Source organism: Hemiscyllium ocellatum, chromosome 5 (assembly GCF_020745735.1).
Source record: "Hemiscyllium ocellatum isolate sHemOce1 chromosome 5, sHemOce1.pat.X.cur, whole genome shotgun sequence".
NCBI lineage: Eukaryota > Metazoa > Chordata > Chondrichthyes > Orectolobiformes > Hemiscylliidae > Hemiscyllium > Hemiscyllium ocellatum.
Window position 1 is genome coordinate 75,294,934 of NC_083405.1, and position 16,424 is coordinate 75,311,357.

Sequence of the window (16,424 nt, forward strand, 5' to 3'; positions counted from 1 at the left end):
CATATCCCTCCAAACCCTTCCTATTCATATACCCATCCAAATGCCTCTTAAATGTTGCAATTGTACCAGCCTCCACCACTTCCTCTGGCAGCTCATTCCATACATGTACCAACCTCTATGTGAAAACGTTGCCCTTTAGGTCCCTTTTATATCTTTCCCCTCTCATCCTAAACCTATGCCTTCTAGTTCTGGACTCTCCGAACCCAGTGAAAAGACTTGGTCTATTTATCCTATACATGTCCCTCATAATTTTGTAAACCTCTATAAGGTCTCCCCTTAGCCTCTGATACTCCAGGGAAAAAAGCCCCAGCCTGTCCAGCTCTCCCTATAGCTCAAATCCTCCAACCCATGTAACATCCTTGTAAATCTTTTCTGAACCTTTTCACATTTCACAACATCTTTCTGATAGGAAGGAGACCAGAATTGCATGCAATATTCCGACAGTGGTCTAACCCATGTCCTGTACAGCTGCAACATGACCTCCCAACACCTGTACTCAATACTCTGGCCAATTTTTAAAAAAGCATACCAAACGCCTTCTTTACTATCCTATCTACCTGCGACTCCACTTTCAAGGAGCTATGAATCTGCACTCCAAGGTCTCTTTGTTCAGCAACACTCCTTAGGGCCTTACCATAAAGTGTATAAGTCCTGCTAAGATTTGCTTTCCCAAAATGCAACACCTTGCATTTATCTGAATTAAACTCCATCTGCCACTTCTCAGCCCATTGGCCCATCTGGTCAAGATCCTGTTGTAATCTGAGGTAACCCTCTTCACTGTCCACTACACCTCCAATTTTGGTGTCAAATTGTTTATCGTACTGCAAAGTGCAACACCTCTAACCTTACTGACATTGAATTCCATCTCGAAGAGTGTTGCTAGAAAAGCACAGCCAATCAGGCAGCATCAGAGGAGCAGGAGAATCAACATTTCGAGCTTAAGCTCTTCATCAGAAATGAGGCATTGAGTTACATCTGCCATGTTTAGTTCATTTCTTCAGCCTGTCACTCCCGCAGAATTTCCTTAAGAGTTCTAAAGAGTTAACCCTACAACCTGTTTTGATACCACCTTCAAGCTTTGGTATGGCTTTTGAGGCCGACATTCAAATCAATAATATACGCAATGATCAGGAGAGGGGCTAGAGAAAAAGCAGTGAACACAGTTGAGGATCATTAGGTCAGCAATGATCTCATTAAATGGCAGAGCAAACTTGATGGACTGAATGGCCTCCATCTGTTCCTGAGTCTTATGCTCATATGGCAGCAAGTTTTTGTTTCAACATGAAGTTCACTTTGATAGATTTAATGAAAAAAATACAAACCATTATATTGGACCAATTCACCCTTTATCAAGCAATGTATCCATTGGGTATATTGTTGGATAAGACACTCAGTTTCCTCAGGAGCATTGGATTACTGACTTGTATGAATACCTTAGTGAATATCATTAAATGTTAATGCATTGAATGGCAATCAAATGTTTTTCATAAACTATTTGTTGAAAACGCATTTGCTTATGGATATTTGTGTTGGACTAGGTGTTTTTTTTTTGGCCCTTGATTACTCATTTGATTTCTATGGTTAAAAAATGAGAAGAAAAATATTTTATTTAAAAGGAAGAACAGAAACTTAGCAAAAAGGGAATCTAGTATCTTGCAGGATTATGTCATTATACCCTGTCACATTCAAATTCACAAGATCTGGTGTTTTGACTCTGCTTTGGGTCTTAAAGAGACTTTACAATTGATATAAAAGTGAATCAGGCTGTGCATAGGAGAGCTATACACTATAACAATGTTATAATCATCAACCAAGCTGCCAATGGCCCATGGATCACTCTTTATACCTTTTTTCTAGTATCAGTTGTCAATTAAGTCTTCATGTGAAGGGGTGCAAGATTATATCACTATATCAAAAACATTAAAGGAACGTTAAATTAAAATCGGATTTCTGGTGACAGTGGTGCACTCGAGCTTCCTCCACAGCACCCAACAGTCCCAGAAGGCAGCAAGACTTTTGATACCTCCTTCTGTTCCTTCTCCAGGCACACAGAGACATGAATGCAACCGTGACAGAGAGGCAGGCTGTCATCTCAACTGACCACCCCCACCCCCCAAATTCTCTCTCTACCGACCTTTGAGAAATTAATGGTCAATCCCTTCTAAAAGGCATTTTTAAGTTATTGTAACAAAGCAAAAACTTATCAAATTATATGTCATTTCCTGGAGCGCCAGTGTACTTACAAGAAGCAGCAGGAGACTGCTGTCCCCCAGTCTGCTTCAGCCAGAGCAGTAATCAAACACACACTGTTGGCATTATTCTAACCCACATGGTAGTCATCTAGTCTATTGAGCTTACACCGAAAGTGTCTCTTTGTAATTCTTTTGAAACACCCTGTTTATAATTCTCTCCTCATGGCATGCTGTCGTTGTCCAAGGCTTACTAATCCACCGCTATGGGACCAGGCCAGGAGCCTGGCCCCCAAGTAATACTTCAGCCAGGAAAGGAATTGAATCGGCTCAGTCTGATTACTTTGGAACACATCCTAGCTATCTAGCTAATTTATCTCTCCTTAAACCTCTTTTTTTTTGAAGAAACAAATAGGAAATAAATAAATGAAATCAATAAATGTTCAACTCCTTGGCAAGAGCTACCATATGTTTACTGCAGCAAAACAAAAACTTTTCAAATCAAAGTGACACTTGCAATGATGCAATGCATTCCCTCTCAATGTCTCTTACACCTCAGTACATTTAAGTCATTTGCGACTTTAACTTCTAGACTAAAACTACAGAAAGCCTCTTCTTTGAATTATTCATGCATCTGAACTTAAACTCAGGCAGTTTCAAGTATCCTCTTCAGGGTTTTATCCTAACAATTCTGCTCTGTGAGTAATGCTACCTTCAGTATATTCTTCCCATCTCAGGATCCCCAATCTGTACAGTCATTTTTATCCAAGGACTTTACAGGACTGTTCACAACTCAAAATAAAATTAATAAAAACTCTGTCTAGAAGTGCTTTCCCTCCGTTTAAAAAAAATTATCTTTCTAAACTTCCGCTAATTTGTCTTGTTCAGTTGTAAAATCCTATTAATGTACACAAAACCGAATCATCTTAAAGCTAAGCCTCATTGTAGCAACAGAAATACTATCATATTAATTATTGACTTGAACATACAGAAACCAAGAACCCCAACTTTTTATAAATGATACTGAAAATATATATAAAACACAGAGCTTACATCATATCCGCCATTTTTGTCAGGCCTACTACAGACTAACAAAGGTCTATACAGAGGAATCTCCATTATCCGAAGGACTCAGTCAGGGAGTATCTCATTTGAATAATTGAATGCCAGATAATCGGATGCCGGAGAACACAGTTTAGCCAATCTTGCAATCTTGTCTAGATAATACAAAATTCAAATAAACGAATGCCGGATAAACAAGGTTCCTTTGTACTGCATTCAGCTTTCCACCCCCCATATCGTGTGCCCAAAGAACAGGAGCATGGTGCAGAAATGCAATCAAAACCTAAGGAAAATGCCCCTCAGATAATGGAAAAGGAATTGCAATGTTCTGAAATTCCCATTAATGTGGAACTCTTGACTACTCAAGCCTGCAGAAAATATGGGTGGTTTACGAATCCTTGAACTGACGTAACCGCTGCATATAGAATGTTATGTGCAAAACCTACCACGTCAACTTCCCAATAGAGAAAGGGAAGACTCAATGCTGAGAGGGTTTCACTGCACCCCTTATCTCCTCCAGCACAATGGATGTATCTGGAGAACCAACCAGAGCTTGGATATGGAGAGAATGCACCAGTAATCCTTACAGGAAATCCCTCCTTGCAGAGTTGAATTGCACAGATGTTACTGCAGGGAAGGCTCTGATTTTGAATGTTATTCTTATGGGAGTTTTGAGGTCTGGAGCACATTGGAAATTCTATTCAAACAGCAGTCAGTTCACAGTGGAGTGCATCCTGACCCTGAGCTGTCTCAACCCCATGAGTGCAGTCCAGCTCTTTAAAAAGCCACTCCCAATTGTTTCACTTTTCTGCTCTTTCCTTATTCCCTTCAGATCTTTATCCAGAGAGTTATGATTGGATCTCCTTCTGGCAGCATATTCCAAATAGAAATTGAACACCTCTCCAGAGAGTTGAGCACATAGTTTAAGCATACACTTGTGTTCAGAATGGTCAGAGTGCTGCACCCTGAGGTGCTCCTCTTTGGATGAGAGCTTAAACCAAGTTCCTGTCTGCCTCTCAGTTCTATGCATACGATCACATGGTGCAATTTTAAAGAAGACTTAGATATTCTGCTTAATAGTAATCCCTCGTTTAATGTTACAAAAACAGGCTATTGTATTTTTGTGGTTTGTGGGAATGTGCTGTGTGCTAATTGATTGCTAAGTTTTTCACATTAGAACAGTAACCACAATTGAAAACTGTTATTTGCTATAAAGCAATTTAGAACATGCAAAATTCATGACGAACACTGCATTAATGCAAGTTTTTTGATTTTAAAAAGGCACATGTCACTTCTTTGTAATATACTTGTTTCTAATGTCTTTCTATCCTCTTCTCTAGATTGCAATGGATTAGGAACTCCAGCATTCAAGGGTGCAATCTCAATCAATTCTTCAAATATTGATTCATTTAAAAACTGTACCAAAATTAATGGAAATGTCATCTTTTTATCAGTGGCTTTCAAAGGGTGAGTTGTTTCTCTTTCCTTAAAGATATTTAAATCTTGTCTCATGATTGGTGAACCAGTGAGCAGATCCTTTACAGATTAAGGGATAACACGAGAACATAAAACAATACAGCACAGGAATAGGCCTTTTGGCCAACCATGTCTGTGCCACAAAACATTGCTTTTTGTTTTATTCACTCATGGAACATGGGTGTCACTGGCTGGCCCAGAATTTATCATCCATCCCGAATTGTCACATGAACTGAGTGATTTGTTCGGCCTACCTTAGGGGGTAGTTAAGAGTTATAGCGATGTATAGCACGGAAAAAAAAATCCTTTGGTCCAACTCGCTCATGCCTACCAGATATCTTAAATAAAGCTAGTCCCATTTGCCAGTATTTAGCCCATGTCCCCGAAAGCCTTCCTATTCATATCTGCATCCAGATACCTTTTAAATGTTGCAATTGTACAAGTTTCCACCACTTCCTCTGACACCTCACCACCCTCTGCATGAAGAAGTTGCTCCTTAGATCCCTTTTTAAATCTTTACCCACTCATCTAAACTGATGCCCTCTAGTTGTGGACTTCCTCACCCCAGGGAAATGACCTTGACTATTTATCCTATCCATGTCCCTCCTGTTTTGTAAGCCTCAATAAGGTCACCCCTCAACCTCCGATGCCCCAGGGAAAATAGCCAGTCAATTCAGCCCCTCCTTATAGCTCAAACCTTCCAACCCTGGCAACATCCTTGTAAATCTTTTCTGAACCTCTTCAAGTTTCACAAATCCTTCCTGTAGCAAGGGAGACCAGAACTGGATGCAGTATTCCAAAAATGGCCTAACCAATGTTTTGTACGGCGACAACATGACGTCCTAACTCCTATACTCAATAAACTGACCAACAAAAGAAAGCATACCAAATGCCGTCTTCACTATCCTATTTATCTGCGACTCCACTTTCAAGAAGCTGTGAATCTGCACTCCAAGGTCTCTTTGTTCAGCAACACTCCCCAGGACCTTGCCATAAAGTGTTTAAGTTCTGCTAAGATTTGCCTTTTCAAAATGCAGCACCTTGTATTTATCTAAATTAAACCCCATCTGCCACTCAGCCCATCTGAACAAAATCCTTTTGTACTCTGAGGTAACCTTCTTGGCTGTGCACAATACCAGCAATTTTGGTGTCATCGGCAAACTTAGCAACCATACTTCCTATGTTATATATAAATGATGAAAAGCAGTCAAGCAGAAAAATGAGTCAAGTACATTGCTGCAGGTTTGGAGTCATGTGTAGGCCAGACCAGATAAGGACAGCAAATTTCCTTCCCTAAAGGACATTAGGTAAGCCAGATGGGTTTTTATAACAATCAACTACTAGTTAAGTGGTCACCGTTAGACTAGCTTTTTCAAAATTCCAGTTTTTTTTGCATTGGATTAGTTTCGCATTTGCCATAGTGGAATTTTCACCCACATGTGACACATGTTCTGAAATAAGAAATAACCCAGCATTAAGTTTTTGTCAAGTTTGTTAAATCATTCACTGAGACAGAAAACACTGTTCATAAGAAATTGATTTTATATGAATAGGCTGAATTTTCTGAGGAATGATATTAGCAAGGTTTGAGAAGGTTTGTAGCTCAGGTTAAGGTTCTGGATGTAGGTTTGCTCGCTGAGCTGGAAGGTTCGTTTTCACACTTTTCATCACCATACTAAGTAACATTTTCAGTGAGCTTCTGATTGAAGCTTCCAGCTTCATCTGGAGGTTCACTGAAGGTGTAACCTAGTAGGGTGATGAAATGTCTGAAAATGAACCTTCCAGCTCAGCGAGCAAACCTACATCCAGAGGAATGTCAGGTGAATTGGCCATGCTAAATTGCCCGTAGTGTTAGGTAAGGGGTAAATTTAGGGGTATGGGTGGGTTGCACTTCGGCGGGTCGGTGTGGACTTGTTGGGCCGAAGGGCCTGTTTCCGCACTGTAAGTAATCTAATCTAATCATAAGCAGAGTGCCTCTCACTCATTTTATACGTTCAGAAAGAGCTTCACATTTCAGACAGGAGATTCTGATTAGGGTGTCTTCAGAAATGTGAAGCTTTACTTTAAATCTGACAGGTCCCTCACAGTGCAGAATAGTCAGGGCAAGACAATCATGCCTATCCCTAATTACCCTTGAGAAGTGGTTAGATTAGAGGAAGGAGGAGATTATTAGGTTTGTCCCTTCCTGTGGGGAAAGCAGAGGTGTAGGGTCCCAGAGTAGGTGTACAAGAGTGGGAGGATAGTGATGTTGAGTCTGGAAGTGAGTGAAGGGATGTATTTGGTCCTATGGGAAGAATAAGTAGGTTTGGGGTAGGAGAGATTGTCAGTGCCAAGGGAGAGAGCAGAGGGTGGGAAGATATTGCACCCAGTGGTGAGTGAATTCAGGTTGATCTGACAACAGTGGGGGAGGAGAGGATGTTGAGCCCCATATAGAGGGAAGAGTGTACTGGGTCACAGATGTGAGGCGTGTGTTGGGTCTGTCAGTGAGGAGCAGCAATCATGTCTAGCGGTGCGAGGGAATAATATGTCAGGGCCAGGGGGAAAGGACAGTTATCAATCTGGGGAGTGATGTTTGGTCTGGCAGTGGAGAGGCGAATGTCAGGTTTTGGGGCAGAGAAGGGTATTGAATTCTGAGGGAGAGGCAGGATGTTGAGTCAGTGTCTGAGGGTTTGAGAGGTAAGTTGGAGGTGGGGTGGGAGTCAGTTTAATAATTATTCTGGAGTTAAATAGTTTAATTTTTCTTGAGTAACAATTTACTTAACTGCAGCTGAATGCTCTGAACTCTTGAATTTAAACCGATACTTTTGGAGGGTTCCAGCTGTAGAGGAATTGTCTGGTAGAATATTAAATTTCCTGGGCAATTTCCTCTGACTTTGCTGCAATATGGATGCCGCAGGGTTCACATGTGCAACTCCCAACACACTTCACATATTTTGTAATTTGGTTAACTTTTAACTTTTTTTAACGTGGACTTTCTGTTTTGTTCATTGTTCTTACTAATAATTTTGTCATAGAATACAGTAAAAAAGTTCTACCAACAAAATTTATGTTTTAACTTGTCATTGTGAGTACTTTACAAACTCTCATACACCAATAATGTCAATGTCACACCCTGCGGATTTTAACTTGATTAAGATATGCTATTCCGATGTATACAATCAGCAACAAAAATTATTTCGCTTTCCTGTTTTACCCAGTAAGGTCTTACAATGTTTTGTTTTGACGATTTGCCTGAAAAATATGTCTAATGACTCTGTTCTGCAAAACATGGAGGAAGCATCTAATTGTAGATATTATTATATGGCGTTCCTTTAGTTTGGACTGACCACAACAGCTGTTGGTTTCTAATTATTTAGGCAGGTCATTGATGTAACTCTTTTAATGCATTATATTGACTGATTAAATTAGTTCTTCTTCTGCTCTGTGTAGCATCCTCTGTTAATCGATGGTTGATGAATTACAGATTATGCTATAATAATCCTGTGGGCAGAGGCAGGCACCAGGCCTTAAGTTTTCCTGAATAAGGATATGGATCAAACTCCATCCTGTTGGCCTTATAACAAACAACATATAGCTGAATAGTCAGCTGTCCACATTAAAAAGTATTGGAGTGTTGGGAATGGAGGTAGGAATCCCAGATTTGGGTCTGGTCTGTAATTTTAAAAACATGACAGAGTCTTCCCAACTCCATGAATATCCATCATTGCAGAACTACCAAATTATTGCAAAAACCCATCTAGTTCACTAACGTCTTTTCAGGGATGGAAATCTGTTGTTCTTACCAATCCATTCCGTAATGTGACTTCAGATGTGTAACAATGGGTTGATTCTTAATTCCCCGATGAAATACTTAGCGAGTCACTTAGTTTTCAAGGAGGCAGCTGACCATCAGCTTGTCAAGGATATCTAAGAATAAGTAGTAAGTGCTAACTTTCCCCACAGCAGTCATACCCTCATGAGAATGTTAAAAGAAAAGTATCTGCAAAAATTGCAGATACTCTGTTTGCACTGAATGTAATTTCAGCTTAAAACATATCAGTTTTATTTTTATTGGTTTGGCTGATTTCATGTGAATTTTGCAAGGATCCAGTGTAACCTCATTGAAATTGTATTTACTTGAAATCTCAGTTGTCCTCTGGATTTATGTCTTTCTATTTTAGTGATTCCTTCACAAATACGACTCCCATGCCTCCAGAAAAGCTGGAAGTCTTCAGAACAGTGAAAGAAATAACAGGTTGGTTAATTTGAAAACTGCTTCCAGGTCTCTCCATAGTAAAATAGAATGAAATTTATTTGCAAAAATATGTTCTGGAGTGATCAGGGATCTGAGATATTTGCTCAACAGTGCTGGATGTTATATTGCCCTGCTGCTAAGTTGAAAGGTGGATGATCTGCCAGTATGTGAGAGTTTTAGCCTCTGGCAGGGTATTTGTACCAGACGTATCAACCTTCCTGTTAACTCCCATAACATAAGAACTAGATGTGTATAATGAAAGCTTACCTAGACATTTTGTACAGTTCCTGACATATGCATATGTTACAGTCACAGGTACTTCAGTATTGGAGCTGAAAATGTGTTGCTGGTTAAAGCGCAGCAGGTCAGGCAGCATCCAAGGAACAGGAAATTCATCAGGCTTTTGCCCGAAACGTAGATTTTCCTGTTCCTTGGATGCTGCCTGACCTGCTGCGCTTTAACCAGCAACACATTTTCAGCTCTGATCTCCAGCATCTGCAGACCTCACTTTTTACTCTTCAGTATTGGAGTTAATACTCAGCTGTTTGATAACAAACAGTAAAACACTGCCTTTCATGGCATGCTTCAAATGGCCCAATTAAGATGAGGACTAAGTTCTTGACACCCTCAGATCACGTGCTATGATACACTGATGATACCATGAGCTTGTCTCTTAAAAGTACATAGTTGTGGTGAGTGAGTGTACTTTCTGTCACTAGCTCACCCAATCATGATCTGTCTAGAATTTTACTGGGTCAAAAAGTGTGGTGCTGGAAAAGCACAGCTGGACAGGCAGCATCCGATGAGCACGAGAATCGACATTTTGAGCATAAGCTCTTCATCAGGAATGTCATTATGCTCAAAAAGTCGATTATCTGCTCCTCAGATGCTGCCTGACCAGCTGTGCTTTCAGAGCACCACACTTTTTGACTTTGATCTCCGGCATCTGCAGTCCTCAGTTTCTCCTGAAATTTTACTGGGGAAAGGAGAGGCTTTGGGCAGCCCATCTGCCTTTAGGCCTAGTAAGGCACTTAAGTAATCAATAGATAGTCATATATATCTTACCCAGTCAGTATTTTAACTGTGGTGGACGGTGGTTTGGAGTATATGGGAAGCCTGGAGCTTTTACTCTGTGGTTTGGTGCTGGACAAAGGGAAGGGACAACCTTGATTGAAGATTCCTGGGCCTATTGGAGGCTCTCCCTTACTCACCCCATCCACCACAACCCACACAGGTTACACATCCCCATCTATTCTTCCCCAGCCCATCTATCCTGTCCCCAGTCTCTTCAGACTTCGTCATACCCCACCTTACTCTTGAGTTCAGCAATATGGCTCTAATTCCAACAATAACCACTGCTCCCACATTGTGCTGCAGGGACTCAGCTTGCTAAGGTTAACTATATCTCTTAATACCTCCCCTGTATTGACTCATCATGGAGTTTATATTATCCCTTCTTATGATCTTTTTCTAATCCCATGATTTTTTGTATTTGCTAATGTCAAATAATATCTGCCATCCATCTGCCCAGCTCATCAGTCGAGCCGGGTTGCCCACCACTCCATGATTTAATGAAACCATTTACCTTTTGTTTAATGCTCCCACTACTTGTTCCATATCATTTGAAAACTTGGAGAGATTTGGTTTCTCTTTCCCCATTTCCAAATTACTCCTGTGAACAATTAACACTGACTGCCTAACATTACTAATTTCCTTTTTTGTGAAAATCAGCTTTGAGAAAACTGTTGTTTGGTTCCAGATCAAATTTCTTTAAAAGATAAGAAAACAATTGTGTAGATGATTCATTTTTAAAATAGCTGCATTTGTTCTTTATTAAAAATTACGTGGAAAGGGGGGAATCTATCTGGAGAGCACAATTTGGTAGTGAAGCCCTGAAGGTCTATGCAGTAATATTCTGCAATGTCTTCATGATACAATAGTTATTTGAAGTTCACATGCATTATATAATTCATTATTCAAAATGTTTCTGTTTCCACAAGGGTATTTGTTTATTCAAAATTGGCCAGACAAGTATAAGAATCTTCAAGTTTTTGAAAATCTTGAAATTATACGAGGCCGAACACAACATCGGTAAGTTGTTCATCCAGCTATCATTTATTAGAAACTGTCATTCGTGGCAACAAGGTTTTAAGTTAATTACAAATTAAAGACCAATGAGCAAGTAGTTGGAGGGAATCCTGAGGGACAGGATGTACATGTATTTGGAAAGGCAAGGACTGATTAGGCATAGCCAACATGGCTTTGTGCATGGGAAATCATGTCTCACAAACTTGATTGAGTTTTTTGAAGTAACAAAGAGGATTAATGGGGGCAGAGCGGTAGCTGTGATCTGTATGGACTTCAGTAAGGCGTTCGAAAAGGTTCCCCATTGGCTAGCAAGGTTAGAACTCACGGAATACAGGGAGAACTAGCCATTTGGAAGAACTGGCTCAAAGGTAGAAGAGAGGGTGGTGGTAGAGGGTTGTTTTTCAATCTGGAGGCCTGTGACCAGTGGAATGCCACAAGGATCAGTGCTGGGTCTACTACTTTTTGTCATTTACATAAATGATTTGGATGTGAGCATAAGAGGTACAGTTAATAAGTTTGCAGATGACTCCAAAATTGGAGGTGTAGTGGACAGCAAAGAAGGTTACCTCAGACTACAGCAGGATCTTGACCAGGTGGGCCAATGGGCTGAGACTTGGCAGATGGAGTTTAATCCAGATAAATGCGAGGTGTTGCATTTTGGGAAAGCAAATCTTAGCAGGACATATACACTTTATGGTAAGGTCCTAGGGAGTGTTGCTGAACAAAGAGAGCTGAAGTGCAGGTTCATATATCCTTGAAAGTGGAGTCACATGTAGATAGGATAGTGAAGAAGCCGTTTGGTATGCTTTCCTTTATTGGTCAGAGTATTGAGTACAGGAGTTGGGAACTCATGTTGCGGCTGTACAGGACATTGATTAGGCCACTGTTGGAATATTGCATGCAATTCTGGTCTCCTTCCTATCGGAAAGATGTTGTGAAACTTGAAAGGGTTCAGAAAAGATTTACAAGGATGTTGTCAGGGTTGGAGATTTGAGCTACAGGGAGAGGCTGAACAGACTGGGGCTGTTTTCCCTGGAGCGTCAGAGGCTGAGGGGTGACCTTACAGAGGTTTACACAATCATGAGGGGCATGGATAGGGTAAATAGACCAAATCTTTTCCCTGGGTTTGGGGAGTCCAGGACAAGAGGGCATAGGTTTAGGGTGAGAGGGGGAAGATATAAATGAGACCTAAGGGGCAACTTTTTCACATAGAGGGTGGTATGTGTATGGAATGAGCTGCCAGAGGAAGTGGTGGAGGCTGGTACAATTGCAACATTTAAGAGGCATTTGGATGGGTATATGAATAGGAAGGATTTGGAGGGATATGGGCAAGGTGCTGGCAGGTGGGACTAGAATAGGTTGGGATATCTGGTCGTCTTGGACAGGTTGGACCGAACGATCTGTTTCCATACTGTACATCTCTATGACTCTGACATTGTAAATATAATCAAAAATGCATTAAGGAAACTTCTGTCATATTTTTAAGACCTGGAAATGAAGACATGTGGCATATTAGCATTTACACATTAAATTCGTTATACAGAAATGTCAAGGTTCATAATTAATGCATAACTTAATATTATGATGATTAGAGTACAACTGCTTGCTGGCATCCCAGTCTATTGATTTACACTGTTGTGACATAGTGGGATATAAACTTCTTAACTTTAGCCAATCTTTGAACCTAATTTTGGCCAAATACAAAAGATAATCAGGAAAGAAATTAAAATGTAAACTTTTATCTCAAAGGAGTTGTAATTCCAATTCACGGTAGATGCTTCATTTGTTGAGAACCTGGGTCAGACTTCATCTGGTATGAGGATTGGAGTTAAAACTGCATGAGTTAAGAATGCCAAAGGTAGTGAAAACATGGAACTCGGCCCTTAAAGTATAAAGCTGGATCAATTATTATTTTCCTTATCATTGAAATATTCACCATTGAATTTGATGATGTTCTGTTAGGTCAAGGTGTCTGAGACATACAGAGCAAATTCAAGTTAATTAAGTTGAGGTATAGATCAGGAATGATCATGACTGAATAAATGCCAACACAAGCACAAGTGATCAAATAATCTATTGCTGTTCCTATGAGAGATACAAAGCAAGCATTGGGTTTCATCTCTGGGAGAAGAAGGGAAAATTGGTTAACAAGACAACCAGTCATCTTGTGACTGTCTCCCTGAAACTAGGTACCAGGTTGGATAAATCTTGGAGCAAAGCAGCCTTTTGTGATTGGGAATTGATTAAGACATAGATCTAAAAAAAAATCCCTACCTTCCCCTTTAAAAAAGTGTCAACCTTCATTTAAAATTTGTACCAAGGTTGTTGTTAAGTTGACTCTTACTGACTAATAAACTAGTGACAATATATTGAGCAAAAAAAGACTCCTCAGTGCCTAAAGACAGAGACATGACTGCAGTACCGATATAGATAATCTAAACCATTTGAAATGGAGAGCCAGAATTGGAGAATAAATTCTAACAAAAATGTAAATTAAATCCTCACATGTTTTACCTTGCATGTGTTTTTTGAAAGAAAACTGAATCTTAATCTATTTTGAATTCATAAGATGAAGCTTGAATCAGCTTAATTCTAGTATTTACTTACACCATTACAACAGAAAGAAAAATGAAGGGATATTCTGAAGTGTTTTACAGTGAGTTTTGAAGTTTAGTTACCGCTGTAATGAAGGAAATATGCAGCAAAAGTTCTTCAACAAAAATAGCATGTCCTAATATTAGACACTGTCTTATATTGGGTATAAATTTATTAAGCTGTTAATAAGAATACTTTGTATTGGAATATGGATTTGTACTTCTACATACTCTATAGAAATATACATTAATCTGATTTTGCTATTGGTTAGTTTAGATTTGCAAAACTGTAAAGCAACTACAATCCATTTAAGAACATGGAATCAGACAGCGAATGCAGCACTTAGAAAACTTTTTTTTTAACTGTGTGTTTATCCATTTTATTTGTATGAAAGAACATAAGTTGTTTTGACCTTGGACCTAAGCAACTGTGTGATTGACAGTTGTAGTTTTCTCTACCTTACACCTTTCTGTTTCTGTATGTGTTTAGTAGTAGCATATCACTTGCTTTGGTGAACCTGAACATTACTTCTCTGGGATTGCGTTCACTCAAGGAGATTAGTGATGGTCAAGTAAGCATCTTCAATAACTCGAAACTCTGCTACGTTGAAACCATACAATGGAAGAAACTTTTCAAATCTAACAGACAGTCCTTGAAAATAACACCAAATAAACCTAAGACACAATGCAGTAAGTGAATAACTTTAATCAAAGTCTCTTATGTTTGAATTTTTGTTCATGTTCAAATCTTGTTTGGCCCTGAAGTTCTGGAAACTATTCATTTGTTATCTTTGTTTTGAATGTGTCAAAAGCATTGTTATGTAAATTATTTTCTAACTTGGAGCTTGATGCTATTAGTTCAATAACATTAAATGTTCTCAGTTACTTAATTCCATCAAAATATTTTTAAATGTGATGTGAAGAGGTCTGAACTAAACTGGAGCCAATGAGGGCCAGGAGAAAAGTTGTGTACTGGTTGGAGTTAATCCTGTCCGATGTTCAACACCATTCATAATTTGGACAAAGTGAGGACTGCAGATGCTGGAGAGTCAGAGTTGAAAAGTGTGGTGCTGGAAAAGCACAGCAAGTCAGGCAGCATTGAGGAGCAAGAGGTTTGACATTTCAGGCATAACTCCACAGTTACTGAAGCACTCTGTCTCCATGTGCACCAAGTCTTGAACAATATTCAGGCTTGGGCTGATACATTGCAAGTAACATAAGTTACTAAGCTACATAAGTGGCAGCCAATGGCATCTCCAACATCTCTTAAATATTATCACTATTACAAATTTCTTATTTCATAGTTAGCGGCAGCCTGTACTTGTGTTGTGAAGCCCTAAAACAATCAATTTGGTTATGGTCAATCATGTTGCATTCCATTCAGAAAATTAAAATATATTTCTTATGTGCCATCTAATTGTAACATGTTTTTCAAACCTGAAAGCTCGCTCTTGTTTCTATTTACTTAGTCGCTGAAAATAAAGTCTGCCATCCACTATGTTCGGACGATGGTTGTTGGGGCCCTGGACCCTCTCAGTGCTTCTCCTGTCGCCATTATGAACGTGGAAGGGAGTGTGTTGGGAAGTGCAACGTTAATGAGGGGTGAGTAAGGTGTGAAGCTTTTTGGAGTGATTGATGAGGCCATAAAGGATGTTTTTGCAATAATGTTGGGACAAATGCAGGCCCCCAGCATGTCTGGTTTCCAGCAGCCAATGGCAATCCCAGTAAAACCTGCCAGATTTGTGGTCTGGAGTACACAGCTTGAAGAGATGCTGAAAGCAAACTTAATCATTGTTTTTGAAAGGCTATTTGGTCAAAACATGGAAGGGGTGTTGTGGAAAGAGCAGAGGAGTAATTGATTGTTGTTTCAGAAGACTAGCATATATGCAGCATGGCTGGAATAGCTACCTCGTATGTTGTTTGATCCCATGATTTCCTTTGTGGTAAATAAATGCTGATGTCCAAAGATTTGAGGGAACATTCCAGTCCATAAGATATAGGAATGGAAGGAAGGCTATTCAGCCCATCAAGTCCACTCCGCCATTCAATCATTGGCTGATGGGCATTTCAACATCACTTATCCGCACTTGCGAGGGTAAGAATTTAGCAATCTCTGCCTTGAAGATATTTAATGTCCCGGCCTCTAATGTGCTCGGTGGCAATGAAATCCACAGGCCCACCACTCTCTGGCTGAAGAAATGTCTTCTCATTTCCGTTTTAAATTGACCCCTTCTATTTCTGAGGCTGTGCCCATGAGTCCTAGTATCCCCACCTGACAGAAACAAATTCCCAGCATCCACTGTTTCTAAGCCATGCATGATCTTGTAAGTTTCTATTCGATCTCCCCTTAACCTTCTAAACTCTGATGAATACAATCCCAGGATCCTTAGCCGTTCTTCATATGTTAGGCCTATCATTCCAGGGATCATCCGTGTGAATCTCCACTGGACACACTCCAGTGTCAGTATGTCCTTCCTGAGGTGTGGGGCCCAAAACTGGACACAGTATTCTAAATGGGGCCTAACCAGAGCTTTATAAAGTCTCAGAAGCACATCGCTGTTTTTGCATTCCAACCCTTTGAGATAAATGACAACATTACATTTGCTTTCTTAACCAGAGACTCAACCTGCAAGTTAACCTTTACAGAATCCTGGACCAGCACTCTGAGACCCCTTTGTACTTTGGCTTTATGAATTTTCTCACCATTTAGAAAATAGCCCATGCCCGTGTTCTTCTTTCCAAAGTACAAGACCCCGCATTTGCTCACATTAAATTTCATCA

The 16,424-nt window shown here is 39.9% G+C and overlaps 1 protein-coding gene across 2 annotated transcripts in view; it reads left to right on the top strand.

The window, feature by feature from the left end:
* Window positions 1-16,424, top strand: part of egfra (epidermal growth factor receptor a (erythroblastic leukemia viral (v-erb-b) oncogene homolog, avian)) — a 262,679-nt gene that overhangs the window by 190,678 nt on the left and 55,577 nt on the right. For both annotated transcript variants that reach the window (XM_060824858.1, XM_060824859.1), the window contains exons 9-13: window positions 4,592-4,718; window positions 8,888-8,961; window positions 10,962-11,052; window positions 14,134-14,333; window positions 15,113-15,245. In XM_060824858.1, coding sequence (XP_060680841.1) covers window positions 4,592-4,718; window positions 8,888-8,961; window positions 10,962-11,052; window positions 14,134-14,333; window positions 15,113-15,245 — 625 coding nt within the window. The remainder of the gene's footprint in view (window positions 1-4,591; window positions 4,719-8,887; window positions 8,962-10,961; window positions 11,053-14,133; window positions 14,334-15,112; window positions 15,246-16,424) is intronic.